Below are 16,478 nucleotides of genomic sequence, written 5' to 3' on the forward strand. Positions count from 1 at the left end.
TTTACACGGAGGGAAACAGTAAGCCTTCTTTTTGAGCAGTTATGCTTAGGCCCAGAGTCATGCTGTCTTCTATAGCCTACCTCCAGTGGCGCCCTCCTCCTGGGCAGTGGCCCCTTCGCAGGCACCTTGGGTTTCCCCAGCATCCCCATCTTCCTGGGGCTGGCTCTCAGTGTCAGCAGCAGGAGCAGCAGCAGCTCCCTCCAGACTCCCCCTCCTCTGCCAGACCTCCCCCAGCTCCCCCTGCTCAGATGCAGCAGCAACGTCAGCCCCTGGCCCTTCCTCTTCCCTACTGGGCACCTGCACAGTAGGTAAGGAGCCTGGAGCGCAAATGGACTCCTGCGACCCCTCTGTAGGGCCCGACCCCTCTGTAGGGCCGCTGCTGGTGGGCTCAGCTGCACAGGCCCCATCTTCTTCTTCTTGGGAAGAAAATGCTGGGGTTTCTGGATATCGAGCACTCTCCAGAGATGAGCACCGTGTCTCCACCGAGGACAGCTGTGTGGTGACGCTGTCATTGCATGAGCTGTCAGCACCTTCCAGGTCACTCTCTCCCTCCGGCCTGGTGCTGGCCTCACTCACACTCTCTGTCCTGGCAGGGTCACTGGGTTCTGTCTCAGAGGACACCTGGGAAGGTTCAGATCCCTGGTCCAGGGACTCGGTCTCACTGGCAGCTCTGCGGCTCCCTCCAGATGTGTCAGAGGCTCCTGTGTCTGCGCCACTTGTGGGCTGATCGGCCTCTTGAGAGCCTGACAATTCGGTGCTGCCCTGGTCAGCACTGGGATGGGGCTCCAGGCTGGCTTCGTTGTCATCAGGGGCTGCACTTGAGGGCAAGGAGCTGTCTGCAACCTCTGGAAGGTTCTCTGGCCTCTCCTCTAAGGGAGCAGCTTCATGCACAGAGGCATCCTCATTTTCAACGGGGTTGTCGTCCTCTGGCTTGGTCTGAGATGCCAGGCTCCCAGCATCACTTCTGGATGCCCTGCTGAACATGATCAGGCCTCCTTCCTCCTCCAAGGAAGACGGGTAGCCGAGGTCTTGCTGGAACTCGTGGTCTTCTTCATCCGAGTCTATATGAAGCATCGCGTTGAGTCTTGTGTCAGTGGGAAAACTACTCCTCAGTTTGGGAGAGGCTCCCAGGGACCGCTCAGAGGGGGTGGCTGCCCCTGGCCTGGAGGGGCCATTGTGTTCAATAGCATCTAAGTAATCATTGAGTGAATCCTGGCGGCCTCTGGGAGGTGAGGTTCTTGAGGAAGTAGAGATTAGGTCCTCTGTGTCAATCTCCAGAGTAGAGCTAGTCCTGAAAGAGTGCTTGGGGGTCCCATCAGCAGCGCTGTCCTCAGACACTGGCCCGTTAGCGCAAACAGTGCCGTCATGATGGCTCCCCGGCATATCCTCGTCATCGGAAGGGCTGCCTAGGTCTCCGTTAACAGTGCTGACTCCAAGAATGGTGCTAACAGCTTCTGGAGATGCATCTGAGTGAGAAAGGGGCACTTGTGAGCAGGAGGAAGAAGATATAAAGATCGATTGTCCTGAAACTAACCAGTTTGCTGAGTTCCGTCATCCCGCATGACCCTGGGCATCATCACCAGCTGCTAAGGGTCACCACCCCTTGCTAAATGAGTATCCTGTGTAAAGCTTGGTGCAGGAGGTGTGGATGCAATCGCCTGCAAGAAACTTCAGCCTTGCTTCAGACACAAGCCTAGAACTTGGAGCAGTCTTGGCTAACCAGACTTTCCGAAGTGCTTTGAAAGCCATTTCATTTTTAGCCCCGGACACAGAACAATCCTGCTTAAATGCTAACTATCAACGGAGTAAATCTGACACGTGCTTATGTGTTTACACAGACACCTCACCTTCGTGGACAGAAGATGTGACTTCTACTTTAAACTGGAGGTAGCCACTCACGTGGTCAGCTGGGAGCCTTCTGCCGAGGTTATAGCTGAGCATTTGATCACTGTAGGAGGAGAAACGGCCCTTCATCCTGGTTGTACCCTCACCTTCTTCCCACAGGCCGCCACCCCACGCCCCACAGACCACCCTTGGAACTTTCAGAATTTTAAGTAAATACAGGCTCAGGCACAATATGACCCGATGTGTTATATGATCCATTTGCACAAGTGACCCAGGCACAAAAGAAAGTCTCGTTTGGGACACATTAAAGGAGAGAGAGAAAACACAAAACCGGGCCGCTCCCAGACGGCAGCCCCAACTGTGTGAGAAGGAGAGGGGGCTGACCTCCCCTCCCTCACCTACAAGGTAAGGAATGGGGCTGCTGGCTCTCATTCTTGGGAGCCTGGCCTACCACTGAGTCCCAGGGCCTAACAAGGTGTTCTGTAGTGAGGGAGAGGACCACACCCCATGTCTGGTGCTACAGGGGACCACAACTGGACTGCTCATTTTTTGGCCTGTCTCGGTGCTAGTCTTAGGCTGCTGGCTTTCCCAAAGATGGAATTATCCAGCTATTTCAAGTCCGCATCTATTTCCCAGATTCAAATGCAAGCAACTCTGAGTCACATGATTTACTAATTACAGAAAACCACCAAAAGGCTAATGAAATCACACCATTTCTGCTCTCACACTGCCCTCTACTGGCTGTTTTGGAAAGAGACGCGTCTGCACCACTGTACAGTACAGAGCCTCTGCTTAGCTTTGTAGCATCAACCTTACGTAGCTCTGTTTTGTGAACACACCCTTAAGTGTATATATAATCGCAATCTACCAATTGGTAATTCACCTGAATTCCTAGTCCAGCTCTTAGACGTTTCTAATTTGGGATGTCATGATTTTTGTCCTAGATTGATACTATCAGTGTTTTGCTTCCTCATATGGAGTGTTTACGGAGTGACAGGCACATGTTGCTGAGGACTCTAGGGATATATTGTTCTTTCCTCCCCTGGACACTTGGTAGGGAGCATCAACCCTGCTATCTAGAGGGAGCCATGAAGGCACAGCTAGGAAGCTCCTGGATGACAGACCTGAGATGAGACCTGTATTATCCTGCTGCAGACGCCCCTGGCAGGCATCCTCCACAGCACAAGCTCATCTGACACAGCCTGTGGTTCCAGGCTGGTTTTGGCGGAGCTTCTCACACTGCCATTTTACTTGTGGTATACCTGAACATGATGCAGCTGTCCATCCTCTCACTGGACTGGGAGTTGAAACATACCATTACACTGGGATGTTTGACAGAACTGCATGACAGCTATCGTCAGCATAAAAGCAGGGACGCCTCTTTCTGCTGCTCACCACCGCAGTCCTGGGTTCCCAGCATTTAGAGAGCACACACAGAAGTGCTTGCACACTCGTGTGTGTGCCCAGGAACAATTCCTGTGGCCCTGTCTCTACTTCCTGGTGTTTCTTCCGTCTCTTCTGACACTCAGTCCTCTAATAAAGCCACCATTTCCTTGTTACGAGAGACTGATGGCTCCCCACTTCTCCCCAAAAGTAATGATGTGGATGGAAGATTCCCAAAAGCAACGGTTACGGTGGAGAATGGGTGCTTTGTATGAGTCCTATGGAAAGGACTGTGCCCCACTGTTTCGGGGACTGTCTCATCTCCATTACTCAACATAGCTCTTGACATTTAGTAGGCACTGATTGTATACGTAATAACCAACTGCCAAATGAGAACCTCTATTTGGAAGAATTTTAACTTAGAAAAGTCCTCAGTTCATCTATTCCACATCAAAGATCCTCTGGGAAGAGTTTGCTACTGCACGGAGTGCCCGTCTGTGGGCTTGGTCCTCCCCCCGGGCTTGTCCAATCCTACTCCGACTCAAACTACCTCCTGCTGTGATATATCATTAGGAAGAATATGCTATACACTACTATTATAAAAAATGAACAATAAAGAATTTCCTCAGGTGCCTGAGGCATTTTCTACTGATCAGGGGAAGTGCTAAACATGGGACCATGGCATGTCTTTCAGGAAGAAGTCCAGCCTTGCCATGAACAATGTTACAGCTAAACAGATGCTTCAAAAATAGAGTAGGGAGTGTGGCTTATCCCATACAGCCATACCTTGGACATTTTCAACTATTTCAGATAGCCACAGTTCACCAAACATGTCAAGTAGATAGAAAAAAATAACCAGGTCAGAAATATTAACATATGCCAGTATCTGGTATGATGGCAAGGCTTTTAACCCACTCACAGAGAAACATCTTAGTTCTGATAGTTGACGAATGTCTTTTGGACTTTCTTCCACTAAACACGGGACTGGGTCTGTGCTCCCATGGGTGCCCAGCTCTTTAGAAGACCAACTCAAATAGTAGAGAGTTCATGGCAGTTTGAGTACTGACAATGATCTTTCTTGATCATTCTTGCTGTCAGTATACAAAACTGATACACATATATTACATGAATTGGATGATTATAATTAATATAAATCAAATGGGAAAGGTATTAGATTTATTGTAGCCAATCCTCACCATAATCTTTCACTGTTGATACATTTATCAGATAAACAAGCCTCTAGAATTTCGTATTATCTCTTTACTTTGTGTGGTCTGTCCAACCACAATGTTCCCATCTTCAAGTCAGGAGGATGAGAATTCATTAGAACCTATGAGTTTTCTGTTTGAAGGACCAGAGGGAATGTGTAATCTGGACAGTTATTTCAGATGAGGAAACTAAAACAAGAAAACTGTAGTGAAGGTGCAGGGTTGGCTTTCCACAGACAATTACAACTGGTACTCAAGATGTTTCCGAGAACAGAGGGTCTCGAGCAGAAGGACTGAGCTCAAACCTCAGCGCTACACCTGGCCTGCCAGCCTCAGATTCCTCATCTCTGAAATGGTTGATGTCATATCATCTACCTCTTGGAGTTACTGAGGCGGCATGGGCAAATCCATGTACTCGTCTAACTGCTGACAGAGTGTGAACTCAGCATCTCATGGGGTCACCCTCACTACTTCCGCAAGGATGGCACTCATACTAATTACTCTTGCTGTTCCCACTACTGTATATTCAAAAGGTTTTCCTGCACTGAAAAAAGACACACAAAATGTTCTCACTGCACTATCCCAGAGTACTTGTACTATTAAATTTGCTAGTACGTATGACATAAAAATACATTCAACATAACAATGGGTGAGGGTGTGTTGTTTTTCTTTACTCACAGCAGCTCACCGGAATGAAACAGTAAAACTAAGTCCCCAGATAAGTTTGTTTTTGTGCTTCAGGAATAAAGGTAGGCTCTGTGGATTGAATTCAGCAGGATAAGATGAAGGAAACATGATGCCCATGAAAGGGTATTATAGCAAGATTTCAACATGCCCCCAAATGAAGTGAACACTGTAAGATCTGTCACCGATTGCTACCTAGGTGAATCTTGGAAAGGGGATTGATACCACAAGAAAGTGTATCATTAAAACAGGGTATCTGGGTCCAGTACACTCTATTGAGCATAAGTGTACTTCTCATCATCATGACACACCCCAGGACTGCCAAGCACTGCGTCTGCTCCCTCAGCATCAACTGATCTCAAGGTCCCCCAAAGTGAGAGCTGGTTACCCGATGGCTTGCCGCTCCAGCAGCCTCTGCACCGGAATGGTTAGCTTCCCCAGGAAACGCTTGATGATAGGGCGGCTCTTGGCAAATTTGTCTTTAATTTCGATTTCTAAGACATCAGTTAAAAGTGCAAAGAAGGAGTATTTCTGAAACCAAACACACGAACCATGTTGGCTTAGAAGACAAATGGAACATTTTATCATTTTATCGACAGAAACTGCTATTCCTGAAACACTAATGACAAGCAGAGTCCACATTACCAGCCTCTGTCAATCCTGTACTCACATAAAAACTACTGAAATTCATGATTCTTAAAACAGAGGCTTAAAATCTGAATGACATCGGACATCTTTCCATCCAATGATCCACTTTCCTCTACTTTCTTGATTCAGCAGTCACAGGAGATACTACCAAATATTAAATTATGCATACAACACTTTACTGAAGTAGAAGGAAACATCAGTAACACCGATTCTGTTTTTATTTAAAAATTTGACCTTAGTAAATGATGGAGGCAGGAAGCAAGTGTGAATCATTGTACTTTAACTTGACGGTGTTCATGCAACTACAGCAATGTGAACAGAACTAGCCTGTTTGACATTTCGGCATCACTAGTTTATTTAGTATAATAATTAGAGTTCTCCAAAGGGCAGAGGAATTTGGCCTTCTGCTTAATGGAAAATAGTACTTGCTGAGAAGAAGGCGGCTCCATGTAAGCATCTGAGTAGGTAGTCACATTAATACTTGAAACTGAGTGTATTGATCACCACAGGTAGAGATGGTTAGATCATAGTCTCAGCTACCCCATCAGGTCAAGAAGTTTGTAAATGCACAGTGCTGGGCAGGCTGCTATGGAGTCAGTGTAGAGTGCTTGGCTAGCACATGTGGCAGCCCTGGCTTTGTGCTGGGCAGTGTAAAAAGACAGACAAGGAAGAGGAAAAGAGCGTTGTGATATTTGGTTTGCCGTCTAACAAATCAAGCTTGCCTGGAGATCAGAGGGCAGAGCTAGCCCCTTGTTAACCACAGAGGCCAGACAGTGGTAGCACACACCCTTAATCCCATCACTTAGGAGAAGGAAGCATGAAGATCAGGAGTTCAAGGCCACCCTGGGTTACACAAGATTGATCCAGTCTAAGAGAGAACCAGAGCCAGGCGGTGGAGGCACACACCTTTGATCCCAGCACTAGAGAAGTGGAGACAGGAAGTGATATGGTTGCGCAGAGAAAGGAATATAAGGCAGGAGGAGACAGGAACTCAGGCTCTTTCAGTCTGAAGATTCAGTAGAGGTAAGAACTCTAGCGGCTGGCTGCTCTGCTTCTCTGATCTTTCGGCTTTCACCCGCTAATATCTTACTCCAGGTTTTTATTATTAAGACTAATTAAGATTTGTGCTACAGAGTGGTAAGTTTTAGGCCTCCTGAAGGCCTCTCCACCATCGCAACAAACCAAATCAGACTGAATCAGGAAAAGCCCACGTTTAATGGGTAAAGCACTCTTGGGTGATTCCCCAGCTCCACAGAGAGGAGAAGGGGGATGAGACCCAGGAGTATGTTTTCTGGGATGGGGCTTGTACATTCCCTGTGGGAGTCATCCTGAGCCTCTCTGGGGGAGGAGCTGTGTTTGGCCGGCTCTGAAGGGGGCAGGTCCAGAGAAAGAGATTGGGAGGGGAGCCGAGGAAGTGGATCTTCCACCAGACTCCTTCCTCACAAAGAGCACCATGGTTTGGTTTGTTTTTGTATCGACTATGGGCTTTCTAGAACTCACACTGAAAAATATTTTGTATTTTCTAGGCTTCAAGACATAGTAGATAAGATGCTATGACTTTTGCCATTATGATATCATGTTGTTTTAGATCAGGTATAAAAAAACGCAGGCAATAGCCTGCTATTCAAAAAAACCACAGGGCTGTTCCAGGAACACGGCTTTCTGTGCTGGATGGTAGGATAGCGACGCTGTGAGGAACTCTATCCCAGAATCTGCCTTCACAGGGATGCCAACTTCCTGAATGGCTCACCCAGCAAAACTCTGAAAGTTTATAAAAACATTTGCTAAAGCCCATGGAGAGAAACTCCTTTAATTTGGACTGACTAGATGCTAGAGCAAAAGATAACAAACTTAAATATAAACCAGCCTTTCCCCTTTCAACTCAGGCTCTGCAGTGACTCTGCAAGGTAATATTTTAATTCTCCTGTTCTTGCGAAAACTTTCCTATATTTTGTTCCTCGTGAACTTTTTGCATTAATTTTCAGTTTTAAAAAATATTGAGATAGTTATTTTGATTACCAAGCCTTTAGCATACCGTTAAATTGTACCCTAGAAGTGACCACTTACTTCACCAGCCTTACCACATACCTGGCTCTAACAGGAGGAAAACAGCTCACATACAGTTTTGAGATAACAAAACTGGCCATCTTGCCCGCACCCACTAACAACCCAAGGCCGCACAGCGTTCAGAGAGAAAAGACAAACGTGCCTGTCAAGCAGAAGCCACGCCCGCCCTCTTCTTACCTCTCTGTGCCAAATGGGATTGGTGGTGTTGCTGATGATAGTGGACCTTCTCTCCTGGCCGTGGTGGGCACACATAGGGAAACTGCTCTTCTTCCCTGGCTGAATGGACATCTTAAGATAAGGGTCAGGATTGAAGAACATCCCTTTCTTGAGCCCAACTGCCCTGAGATCTTTAAAGAAAGAGAGAGAGGGGAGGAGAGGGGGCAGTGGGAGAGAAGAAAGGAAGTAGGTGGGGAAAGTACAGAAGAGAGGAGGAAGGATCCAGACATCCCAGTTAGCACAAGACTCGGGTGTTCTTAACTACTCCAACACTCTAACCAGAAAGGGGCCACTCACACAGAGCATTTAGTCACACTGTGTGCACACAGAGAATGATAAGCAGGTCATGGAAGTAATTCCAGCTGGGGGGATCTCCAAGGTGGCCAAATTAAAGCCAGCCCCTTTTCATTGCTTCAAGCCCCTACACCTGAACTCTTTCAGGCCATGTGCCTGTGGGTTCTCATCATCTTTTTCATGGTGCAGGTTGGTTGGTCAGCCAGAATGTAAGACAACCTCTGTATAGAATTCTCAATAATCAATCTCCACAAATATGTCCTTTCATAAGAAAGACCCACATACATAAAATTACATATATCTATACTATATATATGTATGCATGTATGCATGTATAAGTTTGAACCAAGTTTAACTTGAGATCAAAATTTAAAAGCACACATTCATTTGTATTAAGTCTTAAATGTCATACATATTTTATAAGGAGTCCAATATGTGAATGCAATTATTTTAAATATTTTTTCAGTTATTTTTCCATAACCTATAAAGTAATTTAAATATTCAGTGAATATAAATTATAGCTTACCTTATTTTTAAAATATGTTTTACATGAGATGAGCTGCTAAAAGTCTTAACTAAAATCTGCTCAGTGAGGAGACATTTAAATTGTCATGCTAACAGGTACACAAATATCTAGAAATAAAGCTGGCTTAGCTGGGTCCACAACGCCTTTCTGAGGCTGTTGTGGTATTACTTAAGGTAGGATTAATGGAACTCTGGAGCTAAACCATCTTGAAAGCTGTGGAAGAGACTGCATTTTTATATGATTCAGACCAATCTGGAGGTCTTGAATATTCCAGTTTAGAGAGTGATTATGCACAGAGAGACCCCTGCCTTGGCTAGATCAGCAGGGAAAGACATGCTGTATCATGGCTCCAAATTAGAAGAGGTCAATAGGGGTTACTTAGGCCTTGGGTTTTATGTATTCGCAGAGCTCACTCTCTGGGAAAGATGGCCTGGTCCATAAGAACTCATGGCCTAGATACATGTGATGAAAACAGGCCAGGGCTGTCTAATGACACACAGTCAGCAGTGGAAGAGATGGGGTAATATGTCAGCAAATATGGAGCCAGTCAACAGTAAGGCCTCCTGCTAGCAACGCTGCATGAGATGTAGATTGATTGCTGACCTAGAAATCAACAGGAGAGGGGAAGGATAAGGAGCGGATGAGTCACACTCTGAGAAGCTGCTGTCATTATCCCAGGATGCCACTGTTGACACTTCATAGACGGTGTTCATCGACTATGCAGTTATTATTAAATGCAGATTTTCTTTCTGCTGTTCACCAACTGCATGTTTTCTCTGTTGGTGTAAAGTAGCCTCAAGGAGAAATCGCAGCTCGCACACTTTTCTTTCCCTTCTTGAGTATTCCTGCCTAAGACTCAAGACCGATTGATAGCCTCTAGATATTAAGTTTACTTCCAAGCAGGGGATTTCCTTGAAGTAGATGCAGAGTAACGTGGATAGAAATAGCTGCTACAAGGCCTGAGAGAACCAATTCATTCACAGACAAGCACTCCTTTGAACATCAAAGCATTCCACCGGCAGATTACCGTCACTGTGATAAAGGATGTCAACCTGGGATAACCCTGACGCCAACTCTTCCACAGCCGAGACGCTGTAGAGATGAATGCATCTTCATTAATACAGGCGATAAACTGCCGGTTATCTGGAATCTGTTGACTGGGCTCCCTTTGCTCATCTCATCCCTGCTCTTGCTTCTCTTTCTTTTCTTTTGTTTCATTATTCACACACAGCCACATCGCGTGGCAGACCAAAGAAGAACTCCAAGCCACAAAGACACACATGCTAAATACCCTGGCTTCAGCCCCATTTGGATAAGAGTTAAAACATTAATCAAGACAGTTTTTGCTGAGGCTGAAGAGTTCAAGTCTCTGGGCCCTTCCATATCTGATAATCAGGTAGAGCACCTTGGCAGGCAGCCATCCCAATCTGTCAATCATCTTTTAGATAAACATGTTACCAACTGTCAGTCCACAATGACGTTAGTTGTTTTAGAATCAACCTTATAGAATCCACTCCCCTCCTATGATTTTACACATCTCTGTATACTGGGCAGATGTCTATCTAAAAGACAAACACATCTAAGGCAGCCAGCTTCCACGTGAACAGAAGTGGGATGTGACAAAAATATTTCAAGATGGATTCACTGATGTCCGCCAAGAGCTTGTTTCTCATTCTCAGGAAGATGGCCTGTGATTTTACTTTACAGATAGAAATCTTCCTACAGTGAGTCAACAGCATTGCCTCTGAAGTCAAAATCAATGTGTGACTGCCATGTTTAAAGGGATACACATCAACCAAACCCATAGTTTAACAGTGCTAAACTACGGAATCAACAGAGTACAGCAACCGTCATCGGGGGTGGCTAATGGCTCCCTATTGTCACCAGAGGCTTCAGTGTCCATAACTCCTGACAGCTTCCCAGGTCTAAGGCACAAGCTGTCAATCATCAACAGGAAGCAGTGTGAAGGCAAATGCTATCACAGACGATGGGGCTTTTTTTTTTAAAAAAAGGTTTTTTTTCGAGACAGGGTTTCTCTATGTCGTTTTGGTGACTGTTCTGGATCTCACTCTATAGAGCAGGCTGGCCTCGAACTCACAGAGATCCACTTGCCTCTGCCTCCTGAGTGCTGGGATTAAAGGTGTGCGCCACCATGGCCCAGCAACAATGGGGCTTTAAAGTATTGAAAAGTATTTAAAATCCCAAAGATCCCCAAACAAACTATATTTATTGGCCCAATCTGAACCATAAGCTACCAGATTACAACTTCTGAGATTCACCAGGAAGTGGAAGGAAGGAAGGGAAAGAGGCCCTCAAAGGAACAGCTACATAGGAAGTGAAAAGGACGACACAGAACTAAACAAAAAGGAGAATGTGGCCAGCAGTGAGTGGATGCGCACAGCCTGGGCTGACCATAGCCTGAGCTGACCACAGCCTGGGCTGACCTGACAGTCAGGGTTTGTGGCTGATACCAAGGATCAGCATTTAGATGCCGATGCTCAGTCACAGTATTTAAGCAGAGAAAACAGAATCTCAGTTAAATCTCATACCTTCTGATTTTAATTTAATTTAATTTAATTTTTTTTACAGAGCCAGGTAAACTTTAGGCTTTGTATAAACTATCATCCAGCTGTCTACTTGAAAACTCCGATTCAAGCACTGGCTGCCATAAAGCATTCTTGGTTTCATAACTGCCAAGGCATTCTTGCAAGGTCAAAGCCTTTCAAATATCTTTTGACAGTGCTGCAGTCGGATGGACATTCCCAGCACATAATAAGTTTCACCTTTTTATGCAGCTCAGTGTGCACATACACGCACATATATTCTTTTTGTTTAAAAAATGTCAATTTGTGTAAACTGATGTTTTATCAAAACATCTTCCCCTTGGTATTAAGTCCCAATGATTTTAATGCTAGTTTCAACTCAGTTGGCTTCTCAAACTGCAAGACAAAACTCATAGCCTGAGAATGGTGTTGTGACTGGATGGTTTACATGCAAGCAGGTGGGATGTTTTAACAGGACACCATTATCTTTTTACTTACTATATTTTTTTCATTTCATGATAACAGCTGTCTGCTTCATGTGCAATCCTCACAGAAAAAAGTATGCCTTTCATGTTTTTACTTCAGACCTTCACAATTTTTTCTTTCTCTAGCTGAAGTAAGCTCAAATTGTTTAAAAATCACCAAAGCTCCTTGGCAGAGTTATTTAGCAGTTTACACACACTTCCAGTAACCTTCCACACTCACACAGTCCTTCCATGAGGAAACTTGGTAAAAAGAGTACTTTCTAAACATAATAATCATCTAATTTTATCATGGTAAGAGATGTAATTGACTTTCCACAAGTATGATCAAAAGAACTCAAAATAACCTAGTTTCTAGGTCACATGTGACACTACAAAGAACCAACTGTGGCCTATATTGGCACTACGTGTCCTCAGACTGTAGACCACACTCAGACACTTACCTGACAATGTGAAGCTGACGAGTTTCCGAGAATGCAGACTTCCAGAAGCACCTCCTTCCATGCCTTCAGCTCCCATCTGAGAAGAAAAATGTGTGTGAAATTCCATATGGGAACCATGCTATGGAATGATCCAGGAACCCTCATCTGTTTGGACATACAGTGATTTTTATGTCAAAATGCATTGAAGTAAATGTCTTCAAAATTTCAAATCTTAGAACAGATATACAAATGTAGATTCCAAAATACAGAACCAAAGGTTCATATTTAAAGTTAATCTTTACTCCATTCAAAGAAAATATGAACTTTGAAATCTTTCTTAATATAATCAACCTACTTTGTTATATCTTCCCCCTTAGTATGAATACAGTTATTTATGGTATATATTCCTATAACTCCAGCAATCAGGAGGATGAGGCAGGCGAATCACCAGTTTGAAGCCAGCTGTCTTTGTCTGTCTATGTGTCTCTCTCTCTGGTGTGTGTTTGTATGTGTGGGCAACATTGATAGTAGCAGTTTTTCTGTTATATTTTAGACAGGGTCTTGTTATACAGCTCAGGATGGCCTGCTTCATTTAGAGAGAATCCCATCCCTTGAGACGAGATCACTTTTGATATCTGACCAAATTTCTCAACTGTCATCAGTGCCCTTTCCCCCACCCTGGTGATATCTACCATTCTGGCCTGTCTTCAGCAAGAATTCTAGGAGGTTGGTTTGTGATCACACCCTCCACCTTCTTAGTAATTCTCATCCATCTCTATACAGCCCCAACTGGCTTTAAACTCATGATCCTCTTGATTTTGCCTCTCAAGTGTTGGGATTATTAGAATCTACCACCATGCCTGGAGGGATATATTCATATTACCACTGAAACTAAACACTAAATTTCCTCATTATATAATAAGAAAGCCGGGCATAAATTCTCGATTTATGTTAGATTCATTAACATGTACCAAGTCACCCTCACTTATCTCATATCTCCGAGTATCCACATAGGTGTCCTACCTACATCCAGGCCTCTGCTGTATTGCAGTATGGGTACTTGGCTATTGGAGTTAGCAATTATAGGACCGTGTAATGCTATTGTACAATCATTTTTCCCTAAAAAACTTTTGAGTAAATTGTATCTTACACAAAACAGTAATTTATAGACACAAATAAAATTTAGATCTTTCTCTTAATTTGTATACAATTAGTACATAAGTTATGGTTTCTAAAGAGAAAGTTCTCCATGGTACTCTGAAAAAGAAGTGTACAGGGGACAGAACTGAAGCAGAGTAGATTCTGAATGCTTAGAAAATGGAAATCAAACACAAAACTTAATTCCGAATTTCATATTAAACCCTACCAAGGTTCTTTCCTTGACCAAACTTTAGACAAGCTCATGTGCACCCTCAGCTCAAGCAAGCCTCACCTTAGGTTTCTGTCTCTAGATTCATAGATTATAAAAATTCTCCTTCATCTAGAGAGAATCCTATCCTCACAATGACATCACTCTTGATAACAGACCAAATTCTTTATCCCTTACCAGGCTCCAGGTTTCACCTGATCACCCTGGCCTGCCTTCAGCAAATATTATGTTTAAGTTAGTTTATCAAGAGATACCACATCCTCTTAATAATTTTTTGCCCACTGACTGCCTCTTGGGTATACATTCTCATTTTCCTTTGTCATGTCTGGAATTGAGCCATTTCTACTTAGTGGTCTCTCTTCCCCAAGTGCACCAACGCGTGAACAAACTCTGCTTTTCTCTCTTGAACCTCCGTCTGGTGCTGGATGCCTTTGGTCTTTGACACCTCCTTGTGTCTGATGTACTCCCCATGGAAAACTCATACAGCATCACATGTGACCATCACTGAGTCAAGTCAAGTTCAATGTCAACTCTATTGTCTTCTCTCTACCTTCTGCACCTTGGACAAGATTATGTGACAATTAGACAAGATTGTGTGACAACAACTGCCTGATAATTTTGCATTAGGAACTTTCTTTATCCATCACACCTTTTTCTTTCCTTTTCTGTCCTCTCCCTCTCCTTCCTTCCTCCTCACTCTCCTCTGTGCGGGTGTGTGCACGTAAAGGCCAGAGAACACCCTCAGTCACTGTTTCAGGTGCTCTTCCCCTTTTCTTTGGAGACAAGGACTTTCATGAACTTAAAACTGACCAAGTAGGTTAAGGCTGGCTGGTCAGCAAGCCCTAGGGATCTGCCTGTCTTCACTTCCTGCAAGTCCTAGGGATCTGCCTGTCTTCACTTCCTCAGCAATGGGACTACAAGTATGTGCAATCACACCCAGCATTTTTTATGTGTTTCCTAAGGATCAATCTCAGGTCCCCACATAGGCAAGACAAGGGCTTTTCTGGTGGAATTATGTACCTCCCTGCCCCCTTAATCCCAATCTTTTGATGATCATAGAGCATTCACTCAACAAAAATGTGAGTTATTACAATGGATTTTATTCCCCTGACTCACAATTCCCAGATTCACAGGGGTGGAGGCAGCAGCAAACTGTCTAGACAGCAGATCTCTGTGACTGTTCATCCTGCTTTCAGTACACAGGACCCAGACTTTGACAGGTGATACAGACTTCTCCTGAGACAGAGAGTAGTACCCTACACTCCTCATGCACTAAGATCATGGGTCCTCCAAACAGGGCCTTGCCTTGAGTGGAATGCACTGTCTAATAAGTAAGACATGTCCATCCAGGAATAGAACATCTGTGTCTAACCAGACACTTGCTTGTGCTGAGTTATTTGTGGTTGAAAAGATTAACAGACTGCCTTCATTTAGAATTCTCTCCTTTCCTCTCCTCTCCTTCTCTCCCCTCTCTTTCTTTTGAGACCATTGTCTTACTATGTAGCCCAGGTTGACAATTCACAAATCTTGCTGTTTCAGCCTCCTCCTCAAGTGCTAAGATTACAGGCATATACCACCACACCTGGCTTATAAACTAATTAAAATATCTTCAGGAGCTACAGGAACCAAAGAAGACACCTCCAATTTTAATTTTAAAAACGTAGTTCGTGTGGTAAGACTCATTTAAAAACAATTATCAAAGAATTCATAGAAAAACAGTGCCACCTCTGGCAAAATGCTCAACTGAGATAACACTCAGAGAATACAACTTTATCTCACACTGCAGTAAGGCCACGGAAGGCCAACCATTATCATGGACTACAGGGCCATTCATTGTAATAAGCATGTCTGCAGCAGTGATTAGGGGGAAGTTTTAAATAGACTCACTCTGTAGATCCAGGAAAACCCAGAAGGACACTGTCAACCAAGTACTGAAACAACACAGGCCAGAGCCCGCCCCTGCAGCTGAAGGGTTTCCTGTTGCAAGGCTCTGACACACATCTCACGGTGAATTCTGACAAATGACAATGACGTCAACGTGTCAACACACACATGACGGAGGAGGCAGCAGTGTTCATCCTTGATTCAGCACAAAAGGGGATGTGGGAAAGATCACAGGATTAGCACAGCGGCTCATGTCCCGACCTGGGGAGACTCTCAGCTGTCTTCCTCAGGCCTATTCTTTGCATCTGGCATGGAATAGTCATACTGAGCAAGCATTGTGCTGTTACTTACAACAATTTAATGCATGCTGTATGGCCGGGGGACCACAGCATAGCACTGACCTCCCCAAAGGAGGTTAGACCCAAGAATACAGACCCAACTACTTCTAGATTGTTCAGAAATCTATGGACCACCACTTCCATTAATGAGTTTTTCAATCAAAACATTCTCTCTTGATTGTAGTGCTGTTGTCTACACAAAGCTCTGAAGTCATATTGAAGCACATTAGTTATTCCCAAACTCTGGCAGGGTGATCTCACTGGGAAGTCACCGCAATGCATTTACTGGGCAGTGGACTAGACCTTCCCACTGCCTTCAGTAAGAGCTAGGTTGTAGAACTGCTCAGGTCTAAATGACTCTGAACTCAGGAGTGTTGGCTTTACTTTTATTGTCTAATTTGACTAGACACAGCTTTATCTTCTGGGTGTGCAACTTTCCATTTTACAACATTAAAGAGAAGAAAGTCTAGTCCAGTGTTACACTGGCATGGCAGATTTCGTGGTCAACAGTTGTAAACCTTTTTTGTGACATCCTCAAAGTCTTATGTAGTCATGCAGGCTATTCTTTG

General features: G+C 44.4%; 1 protein-coding gene across 4 annotated transcripts in view; it reads right to left on the reverse strand.

The window, feature by feature from the left end:
• Hecw2 (HECT, C2 and WW domain containing E3 ubiquitin protein ligase 2) overlaps positions 1-16,478 on the reverse strand; it is a 363,598-nt gene that overhangs the window by 109,504 nt on the left and 237,616 nt on the right. For all 4 annotated transcript variants that reach the window (XM_036173112.1, XM_036173110.1, XM_036173111.1 and 1 more), the window contains 5 exons: positions 12,340-12,415; positions 8,013-8,182; positions 5,509-5,651; positions 1,848-1,948; positions 81-1,466 (listed from right to left, as the gene is read on the reverse strand). In XM_036173112.1, the coding sequence (XP_036029005.1) occupies positions 81-1,466; positions 1,848-1,948; positions 5,509-5,651; positions 8,013-8,182; positions 12,340-12,415 (1,876 nt within the window). The remainder of the gene's footprint in view (positions 1-80; positions 1,467-1,847; positions 1,949-5,508; positions 5,652-8,012; positions 8,183-12,339; positions 12,416-16,478) is intronic.

The sequence above is a fragment of the Onychomys torridus genome, chromosome 23 (assembly GCF_903995425.1).
Source record: "Onychomys torridus chromosome 23, mOncTor1.1, whole genome shotgun sequence".
Classification (NCBI taxonomy): domain Eukaryota; kingdom Metazoa; phylum Chordata; class Mammalia; order Rodentia; family Cricetidae; genus Onychomys; species Onychomys torridus.